Genomic DNA, 22,001 nt, shown 5'->3' with positions numbered 1-22,001 from the left:
GTGCAGAACATCTTTGGTTAAGAATCCTTTTTAGGGCTGGGGATGTGGCTCAAGCGGTAGCGCGCTCGCCTGGCATGCGTACGACCCGGGTTCGATCCTCAACACCACATACAAACAAAGATGTTGTGTCCGCCGAAAACTAAAAAATAAATATTAAAAAATTCTCTCTCTCTCTCTCTCTCTCTCTCTCTCTCTCTCAAAAATTAAAAAAAAAAAAAAAAAAAAAAAAAANATCCAAAGTGTGTTTGAAGACCAGCAGCATAGGAGTCGCCCAGGATTTGGTTCCAGATGCAGTGTCTAAGTAACCTATTAAATTCCATCCCTGCATTTTAACAAGATCCTAGGGTAATGGTATAAACATTAAAATTTTAAGAAACATAAGGCAAAGTCCTGGGACTTAGGTAGTGGAAGAGTCCAGAATTACTTGGTTGGATTCTTTTTGCTGACCATCCAGCTCTTTGGGCTAAGAGAATTTTCTAAGTGAAGCTTCTACCACCACTTTCATAGACCCTTCCAACTTTTATTGAGGCCAAACAGGATGAAATGAAACCAAAGCAGCCAACCACACATGTAACGTCTTTCTGAATGAACTTCAGAGCCAGGCTTCCATTGGCCAAGGAGAACAGTGGCACTGGGAAAGAAAAATATCTGAGAAAAGCAGGGTAGCATGCCAGTGAAGTTCCTTGTGTTTCTGTTGCCCAGTCCCAAGCATCAGTGAGGATATCACTGATTTCAAAGCCACCCCTGCTATTGGTAGTCCCCAAGAACTCGAAATATTTTCTCCTTCTCTGGGGGACAAGGGAAAAAACAGATCTTAATTTCTATCACCTTTATGAGATTTTCTGAATTGTACTGTCCTATTTCCTTTCTGTTCAGTTAATATCCATCTTAGAGAGTAGAAAGTATTTTTCCATTTCTAAAGGGAAGGGAGGTATCAGCTAGGACTGATCAATTAATCTTGTGAAATTATCCCATCTACTCAAAGATATTTACATGCTGGCCAGTTGTTTGTGGTCCTTAAGTTGCTGCAGGCTGCTCATTGTCCTCTTTCCCCAGCAACACATGGCAGATGTGTGTGACTGGATCCTTAGATTCCCTTCATTGGTACAGAAGGCAAACTTCTTGGTGGCTATTACCTGGATGTGCTGGGAGTTGATTAATTATTTATCATGTTTAATCAGAAACTGAACTTGTCTCAAAAGGAACAAAAGCACATACAGGATATTTGTGACAATCTGTTTATGAAGAATCTCATAGCTTAGCAATCTTCTTCAAAGACGAGCTAAAACATGGTGAAAAAAAAAATCTACTTGTTTAAAATTTCAAACCCTTAGCCTAATGTCCACCTGGTCTAGCCTAAAACACAGGATTTGAGTATCCTTTCAAAACCATAGTTGTTGAAGGCGCTGGTTGGTCTCTGCCATGGGTTTTTCCCACTATAATGCAAGTCAAGCTCTTGATGCTGCTCTTAGGGTTTGCTTATGTTTAAATACTTGGTACGTATAATTCTGGCCTCCCTGGTGCTACTGGCTGTCACTCAGACCTCCTCTGTAAGATGGGTTGTAGGGCAGGACTCTGCCAGAGAGGGATGGATGTTCATCAGGTGTGCCTTTCTTGTTTTGTTTTGTTTTTTTGGAGGTGGGTACCAGGGATTGAACTCAGGGACGTTCAGTCACTGAGCCTCATTGAGTTGCATAGCGCCTTGCTTTTGCTGAGGCTGGCTTTGAACTTGCAATTCTGATGAGCTGCTGGGATTACAGGCAAGTGCCACCATGCCCTGCAAATGTGCTTCTTTTGAAGGCAGCTTTTCTGCTTATCTGAACAGAGAATAAGGCTGTGAGGTAGGTCTCCTTTCCCCAAAAGTCCTGAATGATGCACCTCTATGCTAGTTAGGAAGGGATGCCCATAACTGAGTCTCTATCACCCATCCCTGAAAGAATCTGGTGACAGAACGGATTCAACTTTCTGTGTTGACAGAAGAGGCAGCTAAGATGGGAAGACGTTTCATTCCAGGGTTACACCATGTCTCATATCAGAGCAGCTCTGACCCTTAGCTGGTTCTATAGTCAAAGATGGACAGCTTGCCTCCTCAGAGGGGTCAGATAACTTGTCTTAGAAAATCAAGTTTTCTTTTGATTGATTGATTGTGTGTTTTGTCTTGTTGTGTTTTGGGGCATCAAACTCAGGGTCTTGTACACATTCGACAAGCCCTCTACCACTGAGCTATGCTGTCAGCCATCAGGTTATTTTAAGAGAAATCCATGTTCCAAAAGATAAAAGTGGCTGGAAGTTTGGAATTGCACTACATTAAAAATGGCCATAGCTGAATTGTAGAGGTCCAGGAAAATCTTATTTAATCCTCTCCATGACATCATAAAGAAATCTTTGCCTAAAACAAATAGTAGAAAAGGAAAAAATAAAGGTGATTTAAAAAAAAAAATGGATTGAATTGTAAGGTACAGTTATGAATTACCATTTTAAGCATAAACATTGTTTAAGCAAAAAATTGTAAGCTGAGCTTGGTGGCACACACCTATGATCCTAATGCTCGGGAGCCTGAGATAGGAGGATCACAAGTGAGAGGCCAGCCTGGTGTCTTAGACTCTGTCTCAAAAAGGAGTAGGCATGTAGCTCAATGGAAAAATGCCCCTTGATTCAGTCACCAGTACCAGCAAAAACCTTTTTGACCATATTTCACACTTTGATTTATAATAGTAACATGGTCACTATAGAAGGAGAAATGCTGTGAAAACCTCCTCTTTTGGTTTGAAATATTTGCTCACATGGAGACATGGGGTAGAGTACTTCCATGTTTCCTATTGTCACTAAGTGTAAATATAAGGGCTCTGAGGGCCTCTTTAAAGTTTATATAACCATGATGGTGTTTACAGGATGGTGGGGATCCTGGCATTGCATCTGCTTCTGAAAAATTGGATGATCCACTTTTTGTAAGATCCAGAAATGGAAGTTCAAGTTCTGAACTTCTGGGTCAGGGATTGATCACCTCCTAAGGCCACTGGGTCAAATATTTGCCCAAACTTTTTGTTTCCTGTGATGATCCTTTGCCATCCTCAGTTAGGAATTATATAGACTGGAGAAAGCATCTTTTCTGAAGGTGAAAATTCCGAAGAACTCACTGCCTCCCCTGAAACCTCTTGTCTGATTCTGCATGTTGTCTTTGCTCTGGGGTTCCTCAGGACCTGAACCTCAGATGGCACCTTGGTCACTATAGAGCACATCCTGGAGGCTATTCACAGTTGAATTGTAATAACTGTTTCCTGCCATTCACTAGCCTTACCATTATGTGCTACAGCATGGTTCTCACCCATGCCTCTGGAAAACATTTGGAAATATTTGGAGAGTATGTGTGTATGTGTCTTTTCAACATGCACAGCTGCAGGGTAGAGCTGCTCCTGGTACCCAGTTGGTAGAAGCCAGGGATGCTGCTAAACATCCTACATCCTTCTAAACATGGTAGGATATTTAGCTGGCAATAAAGAATTATCCATCCCAAAAATGTCAGAAGGACCAGGGCTGGGCAGCTCTTTTGTGGCTATTTTGGAGAAAAATATAGATCTACTTTAAGCATATCTTTTACCTACTGTAGGAGGCAGTCTTGATTAGGAGCATGGACCTGTGAGCCCAAGTGACCTGTGCTTGTCTTTCAAATCCTCTACGTACTGTCTATGTGACTTTGAGAAAGTTGCACCTCTCCGTGCTTCACTTTCCCCACCTGTAAAATGACATTGATGATGCCTATCTCGTAAGGTTATACAGTTAAATGAGTGTGTATTATGCATGTGGAATTTTGGCTGGTGGCCGTGTTTAGTATGCCATATGTGCTCCCCAGTACAGCTGCTTGCCCTTCCATGGGCTCAGACTTCTGATAAGCCCTATGCCCAGGACCCTATCTTCTCCTGTGTTTGCTATATTCTTGGAGGCAAAGTTAGGATGTCCTTGGGCCCTGTCACCTACTTTGAGCCCTCCTTACATATCTTACTTAGTATGTGTCAGTGTATCTGGCAAGGAGGTAGTGTTGTGTTGAAATGCCATTCCCTTACACAATGGGACTCACATGTCAGCCATGCCTGCCTGATTGCCTTGAGGACATGCGCAGCACACATCACTATCCAGAATTAATAACTCGTCTTCCTTCTACAGCTGTCAGTCTTTAGTCTCATAGTGGCTGGAGCTCTCTGTTCTCCTAGGTAAGGTGACCTACAATGCTTTTTGCTAGAGATCATCTATGGGTAGTGGAGAACAAAAATCTTGTTTGCAGACTGCACTGTGAATATGGATCTTCATAATGATGGATCTGTTGTTCTTGCCTTGGCTTAAAAATTAACTTGTCAGTTTGAAGATACTGCAGCTCTTTAACGAAGAATTGCCTGGGTGTAACGAGATCAGAATGAGTTCTCAGCGTTGGTGTCTCTGTCTCCTTGGATGACTTTCTGAACCTCCCTGAGCTTGGTTTGTAAATGAGGAAAATGAGGATAATGTCACCTACTCAAGCCAGATTCGTTGAAAATGAAGAGATGCCCTGTGTACAAATAAATAGGAAAGTGCATCTGCAGAAGGATGGATAAGGACAAATTGATTATAACTCGTGATTGGATAGATTTTTTTCTCTTTTTTTTCCTGTCCTTCTAAAACCTTGTTGATATCGTTTTATTGACAAGATTTAGTGATCGATATTATCAATTTTTTTCTGTAAGAAAACACACAGCTCTGTGTGCAAGTTCACAGAAAGAAAGTCCTTTCTCTCCTCTCTCTGGCCTTTTCACAGCATGGGTTCCTTGTCATATGAGCTTATGAGATAGCAGAGATTCATGGAGCTGCTGGGGATTAAGTATCTCACTCTTGCTCTTGTTCCCACCTTTCCAACAGCAGGAATGCCTTTGGCCAGGGTACATCCTTACACACTACTTGGGATTCACACAGAACTTAGGCTTGTGGAAAATTTGATAGCCACAGTTCTGTTCTTTGCCTGAATGTTTTTTTTTTTTGTTTTGTTTTGTTTTTGTTTTTTTAATTCTCAAACAGTCACAAAGCACCTGCCAGAAAAGGATGCCAGGGACTAGCATGGACAATTTGGACACAACACAACAGGACAATTTCGCTCTCCAGGGAACACCAAATGTGTTCCAGCCAACACCACCATCCCCAGTTGACCAATCATAGGTGAAGAGTGTTGAGAAATGCCTCAAGGTCAGATGAAGGCTGTCTCTGTATCCTTGAATATTTAAGTAGGCCTTTCCCATGTAGACAGTGGCATGGCAAGTAAATACTCAGATTGCTGCCATTGGGGTGGTGATCAAAACAAAGCAGCCTTTCTGCTGCAAGAAGGATGTTCACCTATAGAAGCAATAAACACTGCACTGCATATAGCTCAAGAAAGGGACTAGGGAAATCTTTCCAAGCAAGAGAAAACCATTTTTGGCCAACAAGGTTCTTGTTGTTGTTCATAATATTTATTGCCCTCTATACAATGTAAAGCTCTTTTTACTAGAACCTGCAAAAGAAATAGGCCCCATGCTTTCGGAGTCAACTGGTAGACCATTTCCATAAGCAAAAGGGAAGGCTGAGAAAAAAGAAAGATGTAGCTCTTCTGCAAAGGAACTTCTTATCCTTGTTTTTACTTTCTCTAATCTGTGGCTCAGTGCTGACCCCTTTGTGGTTACAGAAAGGGTCTGTATCTTTGCCATTCAGTGTGGTAACTAACTGCTAGCTATGTGCACTTACTGAGCACTTGAAATGTTGCTCATGCATCTGAGCAGCAAAATACGTAATTTTCATTCTGGTTAATTTAAGCAGCCACATGTGGCCAGTGGCTATTGTACAACTGTCAGGCACAGTGCAATTGACAACAGAGGAAGAGGTGGTAATAACAAATCATTTAGGATGGTGTGATACGCCAGATGCTGTGTTCAGCATTTTCTATGGATTAAGCCATTGAATCCCATTAAGCCTCTGAGGTATTGACTCACATTGTTCCCACTCTGAAGACGAGAAAACGGAGGCCTCAAGAGCAAGTGGTGTGCTCCCGTCACCATGTGGCGTACAGGGCAGCTGGATACAGCATCCCAGGAGCACAGGCTCTGGCAGCCTCAGTCTCACCTGGGCACCCTACTGCTTCTCCATAAGATCATGGCCAGGGTCACCAGCAGTGATGAGTAAAAGCCACCCTGTTTTCACTACCTGATTAGGTATAACATGAAGAGCTCAAATGAAGATTTAAAATCATTAAATCTCTTTGAGGGCTTCAGGGCCAAATACAGAGTTGACCTCCTGAGCTGCTTGAAATGGTTGTATGAAGATCCATCAACTCACTTTGCCTACAAAAGTCACTGTGGCCCACGGAGTATAGGAGAAAAGAAACATTGACCTAGCTTCTTATTGGGTGTTGTCATGGAGATTGAGCTTTAAACAGCTGTGCTGTGTATTCCCACTGAAGCAATTAGAGCCAGCCTTATTTAGTCTACGACACCAGTCTGGATACCCCTTGAGAGGGGACCTCGAAATAGCAGACAGACAGTTAAGAGATGCAATCCTGGGGACAGGATATGGTACCTGACACCTAAGTAATAACCAAAATGCTTTTCCAAAACCATGTCACTCCAATGTCTTAGAAGATACTTGACTGTGTAAAAAGTCACCATCAATGTCCTATTTCATGTATTGATTACCAGGCAGAATTAAGAAAAGCAGTTTTCCAAACATGGATATGCATGAGTCATGGGGAAGCTTGTTAAATATAGGTGAGTCTCAGATGGGCACGAGGTTAGACGAAAAATGCTTTGAATTAGTCTGAAAACTATAAATAGAAAGGTATTTCCAAAGATTTCTTTGTGGCAGATTTTCTGCCATAAATAGGGTTTATGTTTTTTTTTAAACCAGTCCTTGATATTTCCTTAAATATTGGAGTTATAATACCTGAGTTATGAACAGGTCCTGCTAATTGATAGATCACCACAGTGCTTATCCTATTGAATGTGTTTATGCCTGAAGTCAAGAATATGTTCTATGTTGTGAGATTAAATGAAAACTAAGTGTGTTTTCAGTGTGATTTCCCTCATAGCTCATTTGGTAGTGCAGTGAAATTTGGGCTCTAAGGCACCATCCCTCCAAAATGGATCAATACTAAATAGGTTGAAGACAACACAGGAAACATACTGATATTTCCATCTGAAAGTCCTTCAGGGTTTCCAGACAAAAATGAGATGTAGATAGATTGCTGGATACTCTCAAACTTTATTGTACATAGTACAGAAAGAGAATACACAGAAGAGATCAGATAGAAGGCTATCAGCTTGGAATCTTCGAGATTCTTTCCTAGAGGAAGTAGAAACAGAAAAGTCCAGTCACTTTAAGGTGACATCAATTAACCTTTGTATAGATACTGTGCCAACTCTATTTTACCTGCTGTATTTACTCATTCAAACTACTCAGTGATATAAAATCTTACAGATAAGGAAACTGAGGTCCAGAGAGATGGTCTTTTCTGAAGAGCCAGGCTTTTCTGCTTTGCATAAATGATAATAATCTCACAACTCATTTGGTGTAATTTTTTCCTGATGATTTTGGTGTACTGATAGGACATTGTATAGGGATCCCCTGGTGAGTAAGCTTGTACTAACTGGACCAGGTCCCTTTTATTCATTAAATTTGTTGGTGGGCTGCATAGTAATTCTTACTAAGGATACTTGGAAGGATATAGACAGATACTTGCCTTGGACAAACGCCTGACTATATGGGCTGCACAGATGGTCATGGCAGTGGCATTTTCTACCTGAAGAGAAACAACAGCTCAAATCTGGACTTTGGCAAACCATAGGAAATTAATGTGCAAAGGAAATTTGCAAACGTGAGCAAAAACCAGAGAAAAAGGAATTAAGTTCTTAGAATGAAAATCTAGCATTTTTTCATGCTAACCCAAGGAGGCTACCTTAAATCAAATTTTCAGCTATACTGATGATAATGACCCTGGTGCTAAGTTTCTTTATTGAGCTTTGCTGTGGCAAATGCAGAGAGAGGAAGAGCAAGTGATGGAGCTACAGTGGAAATGAAGTTTTTACACTTTTATTCTAACAAATCCTCTTTTGAATTTAATTGGCTTTACTTGTGTTCCCATGTAAAATTTAACCTAAATATATAAAGACTCCTGATTTTAACTTAATGAAGACTGCTCTTAGAATAATGAGTGGACCTCACTGTGTGCTCTTTGGTGGATTTCAGTGAATTCTCCAGAGTTGAGTGCATCCAGCTCTGGCCACTCAAAGAACCCAAGAGGAACTGAGATGGCATCAAGTGGTCTTGCAGTTGCAAGATGAAGGGAAAAAAGTGCATCTAATTTTATAATGGCCTGAGTGAGATGAAATTTCTACCTTGAAATCCTAGAGGATCCACCTCATTTTCAGGAATTTGAGGGCCTCTGGACAGTAAATGCTCATTAGAATGGCAGTGGAAAATAGGAAGTACTTGGTCCTGTTACATTCAATTTCAGGAGAGGTCTCTGTTCACAGATCTGAGCACAGGAATCTACTCTGCCACTATTGTGTATGTTGCTGGTAAGTTGGTATAGAGCTCTGAGCCTTAGTTTCTTCCTATGCCCAGCAAGGTTGAGTTCTTGGTAAACCCTATATAGCAATGGGGATAATATGGTGCAATTATTATCATAATTAATATTATTTTACTACTGCAGAGCACCATGCTAGGCATTTGAAGACAGGTAAATGAGCCTGGCCCTCCAGGGCAGCTCCATATTTGATGTAAAAGCATCAATAGAGATCTCTGAGCCATTTTATTCTAAGCTGGCCTATGTTTCATATCATCACTTTTCTGTCACTCAAGACTTACTAGAACTATTATTTGTGCTTATAAATAAATGTTCCTGAGCTTGCTAGCTGGCCTGGGGTGACCTGTCCAAATTAATCACATGGAGTTGTTCACAGATCAGATGGTATGAGTCTGCCTGTCCCACTGCAGTCTTCTGAGTGATACTCTGTCAGTTTCACCAAACCAGAAGATTATTAGTGACCCGTCTCAGAGCTTGTTGTACATATCCAGGTTGCCAGTGACATTGGGCAACCTTTCCTAAGTCACCCCCTTCCAACTCTGATGGTTTATGGTAGACAAGATAAGTAACTACAAAATTAGCCAATTAAAATGTCCAGAGGTTAAGTGGGGACCAGCACTGCCATTTTGCTATGTACAGCTCTTAGAAAGAAAGGCTTTCCTACACAGCACGCTGTGCTCCCTTCATGGTGTCCCAGCAGGAAAGGCTCATTTTCATTTTAACCAAGGTGATAGTTCAAGCAGAAACTTGAGGACTTCATAGAATGTGACTAATCCACAATCAGAGATCCCTGACATGAGCAAAGTATGACACCCCAAGTATCCAGAACCAGGGTTGGATTCCCAGTCCAGTTGTCCTTGTTTTTGCCCAGAGAAATGGACAATACATGCAAGGTCATGACCCAGACTCGAAGCAACACTTACTGCAAGGGGGGTTGCCGACTCATGGTATGATCTTCTAAGCATTCAGAACGACTCAGCAACAACAAAAGTTGAAGACCCGTCCTCAAGCTGAGGTTACTCTGAAAAAGGACGGAGTGGAGAGGGCATTCAAAACTCATCTTCAACTTGAAAAGAAAAATAATGAGAATATTCATGGTGATTATAAAGAGAAATAATGATTACCTTTGATTCCTAGAGAAAGTTAATTTACAATGCATCCAAGCTCCATTGTACTGGCAAAAAATAAAGAAATAAATAAAAAAAAAACTGCAAAGTTGAGATAGGTCTTTAGTAAGAGGAAATACAAGTCATTGTCTCTTAACTGTTGGGAAAATGCTCATTTAGAATAGCTAGGAGAAGAAGGATTGCAGAAATGAACTGACCTTGGTTTAGATCGCAAACTTTTAAAATGTAAATGATACCTGAGGACTAAAAGACAAAATTTGCCCTGAGTAGCTGGCTCTAAGAAAATGAACTAAAAAAATCAGAAAACAGCCAAATAGATGGTTCATAATTTTTTAATCAAATTAGAATCAAAAGCATTTGAAGTTACGTGCTTAGCATCCATCTTCATGGAAACTTTCAAGTTCATGTGTGCTTTGAAAGAAAAATTGTACAGACATCTGTAGTCCATAAAAGAAAATAGATAGGCATGAAACTTGTTTCACATACAGGTTCAGCACAGCAAAAGATACTAAATACATAAATGTGGGGTAACCTTTATCTCTTTTACGTGTTGTACAACATTTTTTTTTTTTTTTTTTTGTACACAAGTGCAATACACCTTGAAATCTGTGACATCAGAGAAAACCACTGATCTTTTCAAGGTTTGTGACTTTGGACATGATCTGGAAGAATCCAGTTTCACCTTGAGGTCAGAGAGTGTGTATTTTCTTATAAATAATTATTAACTCATAAATATTAACTGGGTACCTACTAGGTTTTAAGTAAGGTTGCCAGCCTGGGATTTGCCAGGCTTTTATATTAAAATGTCATAGAAAAAAGGAAACTTAATCACTTTACCTTATGGTAGTTGCTTAATTCTGAGTCTGCCATCAGATCTGAACTCCCTGAGGACCCTATCCACTTGTGACCCTTGTCTCTAGTCAGTTCAGGGCTGGCTCACAGGAGAAGTGTTCAACAACATATGTTTGATTGATCCAACTTAGGGCTATTGTTAAGGTGTATATATCTTAACCACATAGTGCAGGGCAGTGTTGAATTTTAAAACCTATAGTTTTCATGAGTTTGGGGCATGAAATGTACATTTCTCAATTTGGGTTTTTTTTTTTTTTTTTTTTTTTTGGTCCCAGGTTTTGAATCTGAGTGCTTAACCACTGAGTCCCATCCCCAGTCCATTTTGCAACAGGGTCTCACTGAGTTACTTAGGGCCTCACTAAGTTGCCCAGGCTGGCCTCATACTTGGGATCCTCTGCCTGAGTCTTCCAAGCACTGGGATTATAGGTGTGTGTCACTGTGCCCAGCTGATGTGTGCTTTTCTTTTCTGCTAAGAACTAGTAGGAGAATTAGCTGCTTGTGCTCATAGTCCATTCTTTAATTAGAACCCAGAGTTGCAGAACACAGATGACAGGTATTAATTGGTTTGGGAAGGTGTGATGAGAGAGCACACCTGATGAGAGTAATGCAGGTATTTCACAGAGATACCAAAGAGGAGATTCAATGTCAGATCATTTACTTAAGAGTGTGTCAAAGTGGATTTTAAATTAAGGTGGTATTGAGTTAGAATCATGTTGAATGTTAAAGAGGGACAGTTGTGATATGATCCCAAAACTTGCCTGGCAGGATTCCATAAATCTTACAAGTGCTAAATAATCCCATCATATTAACAACAAGAAACAAGGAATAAAACTTTTATAGTGCCATTTCATAAATTAGTGAGATGTCAGTGATAATCATGGAAACAAAATCTTGTAAAAATCATGAGTCAGGATTTCTCTGTCCCACTTAAACTCTTTAAAGTTTTTTAACTCCAAACCTTTTTTTGTGGTGTGAAACTGGAACTCCTGAAAAACAATCTGTTCTTGCCTTATGATAATGCCACATTAATCATTTTTTTCTTTCTTAATTGGATTTTAAAATAAATGTCTTTAGATGGATAATTCCTCGTAGACCTGTAATGTTTATGAATGTTTAGATGATAGATGGAGGCAGTATGGATTTTGTGGATGCCGGCTCATAACGTTTATCACAGGAGGGTGCTTTTAAGGAGAGGCGTCATATGGAATACAGTTCCTAACATCGTTTGTCCTGTTTAGATTTGCTATATGTAGTATTTCAGCAGCGTGGCTGAAACAGGGTTGAATAGCACAGTAGTAGAAACTCCCCTCTTAAATCTATAGTTTACTGTATTTCATCTTCTCAAAAACCATCACATAGAAATGGATCTACCATACATGGCGCCATCTCTCCCTGGTCCCCCAAGCTTATCCGTCTCGTTATTGACCCTGTATGGTGAATCACCCTCTACTTGAATAAATGTAACTTAGACAGTCTTCCATTCTCGTATGATGTTTATTATGAATCTGTAAAGCCAGCTGTAAATCGATCAAAAATGAGACCAAACACTATTTGCATTCAGAATACCATTAGAAAAACAAATATGGAAGAAACAGAATGATGAACTGGCAAAAATTCCTTGGTAGAGATCATATTATTTTCTTTCACTTGTGATGGGACTTCCCTGCTTAGTCTTTCTGAATCTCTCTAATCAGAATCTTTGAAGCAAGACAATCCTAGTGAACAGGTTGAGTATATTCCTAAACATCATGCTCTAAAAGCATTTTTTAACTGAAACATAGACTTGAAAATATTTTCATCTTATTCCCTTTAAGCCAAAAAGCATCAATTTACAATGAAACTAAAGAGAATTTTTTAATGGATTGAGATTAAATCATTTTTTTCTCACCCAGAGAAAATTTCTTCTCATTTTATTCTCAGGAAGTCTCATGTAAAAGGACTATTAAAACGATGAGCTGCAGTGTTTTGACAAGCACTTGTACTGCAAAAACTTGAAATCTCACTGGAATACAGTTACATATTCACTGTAGAGAAGAATGCCCTATTTAAAATCTAGGACAGATCATGTTGATACGGAAAAAGGAAATAACTATGTGAACAATACATCTGAAATTAAAGACGGAGTTGTTGGCATCCATCTGAAATCAACAGGAAATGTAATTACTCTTGTCCTATCTTAAAGTGCTAAATGGATTTTTTAAAAAAGAGCAAAATGTTATTTGTATTCAGAATATCATTACAAAAACAAAGATGGGAACAGAGCAATGATCTGATAACAAGTCCCATGATAGTGACATGGGGAAAGAAAGCCAGTCCACGTTATTAAGCAGTATTGTCCCCTCCCATGACGTGGCTCCTGGCTTACTCTCTCCCAGGACCTCTCTAGAGATGGAGGTGGGTCTTTGTTTTTAAACAAGCACAAGAGGAAGTTTAGAGGAACTCAGAAGGGATCCTTTTATTCATAGTTACCACCTCATTTTAATAACTGGACTCCAGGGTGTTGACTGTTCATTTTTCCAGTCTGCAGGGCCCTGACTCCAGCCGGGCGAGGATGCTTGCCAAGCCAAGGGTTGTTTTCCATTGTTTAGGCTGGGATCAGGAAATGATAATAATGCTACTGATGCTATTGTTTGAGAGCATACATTTGTCAGTGAGATCCTAAAGTAATATATAGGCATAAATGGGGAATCAATGGACATTCTGAGGTCATTTGATTCACGTGGCCAGTTCACCGATCACACAGGTCGTCATTTCTCCAAGTTCTCAGTTTGAATACATTTGGTACATATGTTGGTAATCTCTGGGTTCGACTACTATTAAAATTCATCTTTAGACCCATGTAGTTTGTTGGACCCCTCTCTGGCTTCTAAGAGATGATTGCAATGAGTTAAGTTTCTCAGAGGCAGAACATTGAGCTACGAATTATCAAGCCCAGCCAGTCGGTCTTTCTTTATTATGTCTTTGCTGCAAAAAAGGAACCAAGGCAGCCTTAGGCTGGTAGGGATCAGCCATTTGTGTTGTTTCAATGCATACAATTCTGGGACCATGTATGTTACTTTGAATATATTTAATAACAATAAACCAGAACAAACATTTCTCTCCCTAGGTTTGTAAATGTCTCCCTTCTTTCCCTGTAAGCATTCTACTTTGCCAGAATGTGAAAACATGCATTTCAAAATGATTTCTCACCACTGGATAAAGTAAAACATGTAGTGGAGTGACCAGCACCTGTTCTCTGCAATGACAGGCTAGTTGCTTAGGAAAGACAAATGTGCACACACTCGTAAACATATTCTTCAGAACATATACCAGGCACGTGACCAATGGCGGCTACTGGCACACAGCTTATTGATACCATCTTTTCAAATGCATATTCTTCCTATAGGTAGACTTATAGATTGTCATGCACAGTTCTCATGGAAACATGTCTAATTTGCGGTGTAGACAAGAACACATATACAAATAAAAATTAGATTGTTTTCTTACCTTTTGGAAAGCAGTCAAAAGCTATACTGTTGGTGGAATAGTGTACCAAGTGACAGACTTTTGTACACTCTTTCTTACTGGTGGGATACAGTCTACAGGAAAAGTAAATATATAGGTATATATAAAGTAAATATGCACACAGATTTTCTTTCCATTATTATTATTAGTTTTCTTTCTGCAGAAGAGGCTGCGATAGAGACCACAGATATCATGTCCCCTCTTTGAGGGGGTTTGGTAGCCTTTTGTAGACCAGTCTGCCACAATTCAGGTACCTCTGAACATGGGAGTATTGGTGCCTTTGGGGTTTACTTTCTTGGGTTGGACCAGCTGAGGGGACCAGCTTCCAAATAACTCATCTATCTGCTCTGAGCATCGTTTGCTTCCTCTGGCCATGCCTCTTGTCTCAGGCTAGCCAGTCACACTGACCATCTGCAATGCTAGTCCAGAGAGATGAAACAAGTAGCGTAATGTCGAGAATGTTAAGATTCCAAACACATGAAGAAGCCAAAACAAAGCAAAGCACTGTGACAAATGAACACAGCACTGGAGTGTGTTCCAGAAGTTTCGAGGCATCGTGGCTTGCGTAGAGTTGGGTACCCACATCCATTTTCCAGCAGCAGAAGAGGTTTCGTGTGTGTGTGTGTGTGTGTGTGTGTGTGTTTGTGTGTGCTCAAATGCCTCCTCCTAGCCACACTTCTCCTCTTTGGTGTAATTGCTTTCTTCAAGAGAAACTCAAGATTTTCAGTTACGTGTTCTCCTTATGGTAAATAGAGAAATGGTAGTGAAAGAAAAGCAGTATCAGAATATAGACTCATCTTTAAATTTAATTTTATATTTGAAATCAAATATAAAATATTTGGTTCTTGAAATGGCCTCTACAATATGTTCATCTGCTTAATACCATCTTTTATCTAGTATCTGTTCAGCCTCTGTTTCAAGGTCATTTATCAGACCTATATCTCTACTTCCAGGATGGGGTTGTGTCCCGAGCTGTCCACCTGCCTTCCATGTCCAGCTTTTTGAAGGCAATCCACAGGCAACTTACGTAGTTGAGGTATTTCCCTGTGCTTTGAGGGGACACTGGCTTAGAAAATGGATGGTGTCTTACTTAGGTCAAAAGTAGTTTGAGGCCTCTCATTGTTATGTACTGTGATCCTTTACCAAGGAAAGCACAAGACCAGAGGAGAACTCAGAGTACCTTCTGGTTATGACCAGGACAGGTGAAGGAGGAAGAAGACTTCATCCACCCGTCCCTATACAGCCATGCTATCTCTTAGTGACATTATCCATCCAACTTGGAAAGGATCCTTGGGGCCATCAGTGAAAGACAGACCAAGCACAACCATGTCCTTCTGTTTATTTGGCATCATTATGTTCACCATGAACTCACATATGGTAGGTAAATCAGTAGTAGAGAGTATAGGGAAAGATGCCAAAATCAGGAAACAAATGACTGAAGTTCCCTTCTTGGAAAGGAATGTTGAAGAGGGACCACCGTAGATAAATCTGAAAATATCCAAATCAGTTTAGGCTCTACTGAACCCCTCATTACAGAAATCTTACTTGTATAAATAAAAATTAAATAAGTAGCCAAGCTACACCCTCCTACCCTCTGAGCTTGCTATTTGTTATTTGAATGGAGAGACTTGTAGCCGGTGGCCCTGGTTTGAATATGTACTGCTAGTGCAAAGATAACAACATTAAATTATATTTTTGTTTCATACCCCAAACTGTTTTTTTATTAGAGCATTATATAAGTATACATAGTAGTTCAGTTCTTTTTGACAAAGTTATACGTGCATGGAATTTGATTTCAATCTCCATTCTTTGAAGCCAGGGGATTTTTGACTGAAGAAGCAACTTGAGGGAAAACTAACTCCTTGACGAATAATAGACCATCCTAGGGCAGTTTAGGTGACTGCCCACATGAAGCCGACAAGCAGGTTCAGGGCTGTGTAGACATGTAGTAGCTGTGTGGACTGGATGGGTGGCGGGAAGCGTGCATGCAGCAGGTGGCAACTGCAGCGATGGAGCAGGGCTGTTCAGAATGCAGACACTCAAGGTTGAAGTACACTGCGACTGAGTGCTTAGAGCAACAGTGAGCAAGAGAGGGTATTTCTGTTCTGTTATTTACTTTATAGCTCATGTAAACTCAACTTTCTTCTCAGATACCTTCTCTCAGAAAAGAGAATACAGAATTTTCCCACTGAAGATTTTTTCAAGTGCATGGTCTCTATTTTTGCTATTAAAAAGCAGCAAATAATTTCTTTGTCTCCATTACCAAAGTTTAGATATTAGAGAAAAAATGAGCTATATATATTTTTAATATCTTTATTTTTATTTATTTTATTATTATTTATTTTTATGTGGTGCTGAGGGTTGAACCCAGGGACTCACACGTGCAAGGCAAGCGCTCTACCACTGAGCTACACTCCCAGCACGAGCTATATTTTTTATTGAACAATATTATGATAACGCTTCCTAGCATTAAAGCAGTATCACCTATTTATATTAATTGAATCATTCACTACTACTCTTTATGCACTTGTATTTGTACATTTTTGCATTGTTAGAGACTTTCCAGTGAATTGCCATCTAGGATAATTACTTGTGTTCCATACTGGTTGCTCCTTTTGGAATCATTTTAAATAACTTTTTCTTATCCATCTTGGGTGCATTTCAAATTTTTATTAATTTTTTGATTCCTTTAGATTGGAACTGTCCCAGGTCAGCATCGTAGCTGAAGTTAAGGGAGTTTTCTCCAATAAAGACTCAGACTGAGTGTCCTAGAATGAAATCCTTGCAAGATTAGATACACTAGTTTCTAGAGCTGAGTCCTCCAATATAGCAGCCACAGCCATGGGTGTCTATTTAAACTTGAATAATTGAAAACAAAGTAAAATATGAAATGTGTTAGGTGAGTAGTGTATTTCAAGGGCTCTAGGCACCTGTGTTAATGCTGACTGAATTGGATACAAAGGTTCTATCTAGTACATTAATGCCACTATAGCACGTGCCACTGGACAGTTTTAGTGAAACTAAGATCTTTGAGTTTCTCTTGGGGACTTTAGAGGGTTGGATCATCAGAAACCCCAATGTTTGGAGGTACATGAATCTCCTCCTATGGTTCAGAAACATGTAGTCCAAGTTATTATGGTGTTTAAGGGTCATAATGTGAAAAGTACTGAAAGAATCTTAAGGTATTTTTCAGACTGGTGGTGAGTCAAAGGCTCTACTTGATTTGCTTTTTCTTTTGGAATGTTGATGTTGGCTCAGTGTAGACACCAGAACAGCATTAAAAAAAAGAAGAAGAAGAAAGAAAGAAAGAAAAAATAAAACTTTATCAAGGAAAGACAACCAATGAATTCCCAAATGGAATAATTGTTGTGATTGAAATAGAGAATGGAATATTTGAATTTCTGAGTAAGATGAGGCCTCTACCTTGGCAGCCTTATTTGAGTTCAGTTTACTCCTGTCTGTAGACAATACAACAAGTAATAATTCGTTTCAAAGCACATTTAACTTAAGCATCTCCCACCAAACATCATTATTATCATAACCACATAACCAGTCAACTGCAGTGTACTTTTAAGCAAAACATTTTGCCTCTTCAGGAATGGAAGAAATTGGCATTTAGTTGATATACCATTTGCTAGATGCATAATATTTTTTATCATCTACTTACATCTTATTCTATTTTATATGTAATGATATTTAATTTTAGAAAAGCACAGTGAGTCTCAGAGCCTTGTGACTGTGGATAGGAGGAACCTGGCTTTGAACTCGGGTATGTCCACACCCAAAAGGCTCTTCCTACAACACAGGGAGTGCGACCATCAATTTTTCTTCTTCTGAGTTTCTCTTAAGAGATATAACAGAACCTACACACTTGTTCTGTCGGTCCCCTATCAGGGAAATTACTTTCCTGTCTCTTGCCTTGTTCCAGATTCTACTCTACTGAGAAGTCAAAGTGAAGCCCAAATGTTGGTTCTAACCTTGCTACTCTCTGTGTACTTACTTTCAAAGTGTTGTACCACTTTTGTTTCACTATTTAGAAGTGGAGACTGGCCAAGACTTGGGTCTTTGTATGGTACCCAGTGGGCCTCTTGAATTTTCTGCTGGGCAGTAAGCGTTTTGCCACAGTTAGGTCTATCTTAAACCCGGGGAATATCATAAACACTGGAATCTTTCATCCTATATGGAAGGGGTCAAAATATTCTAGGAAATCAAGTCCTAGAACTGAAAGTTTTAACGTAAAATTCACTCGGTACCAGCATAACTAAAGGCTGCTGGAATATTGCAGATATGACACACAGTATCTCAAATCTCACATTTCTTCCTTTATTCCAGCCCTAAGGTTTTGTTTTTAAGAGAACAAATCTGTTGTGCAAGGGTGTGGGACATATTTTCCCCACATAGTGATGCCATTTTTTACATGGTGGTGGTGTGGGCCTATGTACTTCAATGAGAGTTAGACAATTTTATCCAATATTTTATGGTGTTTTTTTTTTTTTTTTAAGTCTCTGGGAGACTTGCTTAGTAAAGAATAACTAAGTTTCTTCATATGCATGTACCAGTGGAGAGGAGTCAGGTTTCCTCAGATCTTAATCTAATTTTATTTCTTCTGCTACAATCCATTAGGTATAGACATTTGCCTAACAGGAAGTCGTTTCCACCAGCAGGAAGGATGCAAGGTGCCACAATCTGAGAGGTGTATTTATGTCAGTTGTAACTAAGGACACCAAGCAAGGGAAAGAGGAGGCTTTGTACTTTTGAAGCAGAACTTCTAAAGGCTTTTTGTCAATGGGGAGTAGAAAGGAAATGGTGGCAGGAATGAGTCAATCTCAGAAGAGCAAGAATTAGCATTCACCAGGGCAGCACACACCACATTTTCTAGGGCCTCCTGATGCAGGATGGGAAGATGAAAGAAAGGAGTTACTTACTGTTTGGGTCTACGTTTTCACAGAGTTCTGTCTTTGCCTCACCGTTGGGTCTGTCACTGGGTTTGTGTGACAGCCGCGATGACATGGTGGCTGCTGTGACTACCGCCTTGAAGCTTCGCTTCCGTTTCTGGACATTGAGTTCAGGGTGGAAAATGATGATGTACACTTTCGGCATGTATAGCATTCCCAGCGCCACGGACGCACTTAGGTTCATGGAGATTGTAAGCGTGGTAGTTTGTATGTAGAGCTAGGAGACACAACACACAAGGCACTATTACAAATAAAATGACCGCAGAGGGGGTCTGCATACTTGAAGTGATATCAAGGGTAAGCAGGCCTAGGAGGGAAAACATAGCAACCCTCTAGGGCCTTACAAAGAAGGAAGACAGAATGACTGCACATTTATTGCAGGGTTAATGTATATTAACTGATTGGACATCATTGGGTAAGTACAGAAGTGAGCTTGCCTTGAAGAAGTCTTCTATGTGGAAGTTCAGAGTTAGAGTCATTTTTTTTCAGAATGGCAGGTATTTTATAAAGACATGAAGACCATAGAAATTTCTAATCTGGAGTAAGGAGTGGCTATTGTTAATTTCACCTGTGCAGAAATTGCAGAAATTCTGGGACCTCATTTGAAAAATGTTTGTTAATAAATGCCCTTTTTTTGGTATCATTTTAATAATACTGCACCTTCAGCATCCCTCCCTACAAAGTACTGAGTAATGTTTTCCTGGAAAGTAAGACCTTCTTGCCTAAGTCTGTGTCACAAAAGACTAAGGTCAAGGGACCAAGACGTACTGACCGTGGGTTGTCCACTCTACATTGTCCAATTGCTAATAGAATGAAGAAAACTCATTCTACCATTGTGTTATCTGTAGTTTGGATGGTGCCCTGTGCTTGTCCTTGTCTCCTTTTGCTTCCTCAAGAAATCAGTGGATCTACCACTCATGTGGTGCCTGATGTGTGAAGTCATTGTCTTGGCTATACGTTTGAAGAAGGTTAGCTGAAGGATGTGGGAAGTTGGACAGTCAACACAGGAAAGGCCACTGACAACTTATGTTGGTCCAGTATGTTTACAGTGTGCCCTACCATGACCTAGGACCCCTCATGTGATGATCAGGTGTGTGCTTTGCATGTTTCTAAATGCTAGGCTAAATTCAAGCATCACCTCTTAAAGTTGGTGGAAAGAAGAGTTCCATGACAATGGATTTGCCTGTGGTGTCCCACAGCTAGGCTGACTGCCATATTGACATAAATTTCTATTCTTATTGGAGTCTACATGGTCCCAGTTGGTTTGTATTGGACTATTTTTTCAGACAAAATTTTCATCATTCTCCACCTCTCTGTCCCCTCTACTGACAACTCTACCTTTCCAAGGCTCTATCCCCGGGGGCTGTCTTGCAGACCTTGAATGCATTGTGCTCATTCAGCCAGGAAATCTTTGTATATGCCTTTTTAGAAATTCTTCTTTTCCTCTGTGTGGAATGTTTCTCCATCCTAAGCTGCCCTCACCCACAGCTTCAAATCAAGGCCGACTTGATTACTTACACACTCTCAAAGGACTATTGTCTTTCCATCCTTGGTCTCAGTTTGTAATTACATATACTCTCTACCATGATTATTTGACTAACCATCTCTTCAACTAGGCCTTAGGGTCCAGGAAGATAGTCTTTCTCTGGAGTGCATTGCTTATATCTGTGTGGCAGGCAAATATTAGATTCTTGATAAATAGGATAGATGGTTTCATTTGTTTGACACCTTTGTCCTTCCTATACCTTGGTGGTCAAACAGCCTTTCTTTAAATAACAGGAATTTCCATCAGCACTACTAACTGCCTGGACATCTCTGGTGTTAATTCTTCAAATTGAGGCCCCTGTAAAAAAAAAAAATCAAGAGAGACTTTGCCTTCTCATCTGAAAGGAATGAAGTTTTTTCACAAACGAGAATTTGAATTTGTATGTCTCTGAACAGTGAAAAGGATCTGCCAGCTGCTGACTCTATAATACATAATGAATATAAAACAGAAAGACAATGTTGAATTAATGATCCTTTGGGTTTTTAATTAGACCTTTTTTTTTTTTTTTTTTTTTTTTTTTTGTAGCTCATCTTTTCCTACTGGAATATCTTTAGATTTTGAATGTCATTCCATACTGGTAGCCTGCACTGTTCAAAAAAGGCTCCTCATGGGCACAGAGCTCTATGGATCTAGACCATGGTGCCGGCTTTCTTCATGGTCACAGGTTATCATTGCACTCATGAGGGTGTTGCAGTCCAAGAGAGCACGGGATATAAGCAAATCTGTGGTAACTTAGGTTTTGTTTACATTTCTCTGCTTATGAGCAAATTCTGCAGTTGAAATTATTCACTCATTTCTCTTAAGAAAGACCAATTATTAATTTAAAACTCCAGAACTATGATTTTTATGAAATGTAACTGAATTCTTTTAAATGACATTATTGGGGCTTTGAGATAAACACACATACGTATATATACATATATATTAAATTGTGCAGTCGCTGGTAACACTTGAGAAATATATAGAAACAAAGATAAATGTCACAGGCCACATTCTTATCCCTGTTTCCAGCCCACAGGTTCTCCTTATGCAGCAGGGAGGAGGAGAATAAGGAGTCTATAGAGACAGTCCTGCTGAATTCAGTTAACTTTTACTAGTCCTGTAACATTTATCCTCAGCTTTCATGTCTGTAAAATGAGAATACTAGTATCTCACAATGTTCACATATTTTTTTTGTGTGTGGTTTTTAGGTTTGAACCCAGTGCCTCACACATGCAAGGCAAGTACAAGCTACAACCCTGGCCCGCCTATATCCTTTTTTGAACAAAGTCTCTAGGCCCGGATTTACCCGTTCTCTGGGTATCACCTTTGCTTATCTGTCTTGCTCAATACATCAGCTAAAGTTTTTCCCATCTTCTAGGTCAGGCCTGCCCCTTTTCCCAAGTTGTAGCTCAAAAAACACTCACCTTCCTCTGCTTAGAGCATGGTCAGTGGTGGCATAT

General features: G+C 39.8%; 1 protein-coding gene across 3 annotated transcripts in view; it reads right to left on the bottom strand.

The window, feature by feature from the left end:
• Grm7 (glutamate metabotropic receptor 7) overlaps positions 1–22,001 on the bottom strand; it is an 839,293-nt gene that overhangs the window by 36,295 nt on the left and 780,997 nt on the right. The window contains exons 9-10 of one of the 3 annotated variants that reach the window (XM_015494953.2): positions 18,984–19,230; positions 14,041–14,132 (exon numbers count right to left, since the gene is read on the bottom strand). In XM_015494953.2, the coding sequence (XP_015350439.1) occupies positions 14,062–14,132; positions 18,984–19,230 (318 nt within the window). In that variant the 3' untranslated portion in view covers positions 14,041–14,061. Of the gene's footprint in view, positions 1–14,040; positions 14,133–18,983; positions 19,255–22,001 lie in introns of those variants that run through there. The other 2 variants (XM_015494954.2, XM_048787053.1) reach the window with 2 other exon arrangements.

The sequence above is a fragment of the Marmota marmota genome, unplaced genomic scaffold (assembly GCF_001458135.2).
Source record: "Marmota marmota marmota unplaced genomic scaffold, marMar, whole genome shotgun sequence".
Classification (NCBI taxonomy): Eukaryota; Metazoa; Chordata; class Mammalia; order Rodentia; family Sciuridae; genus Marmota; species Marmota marmota.
The sequence above is the reverse complement of the archived record's forward strand: the minus strand, read 5'-3'. Positions and strand labels throughout refer to the sequence as shown.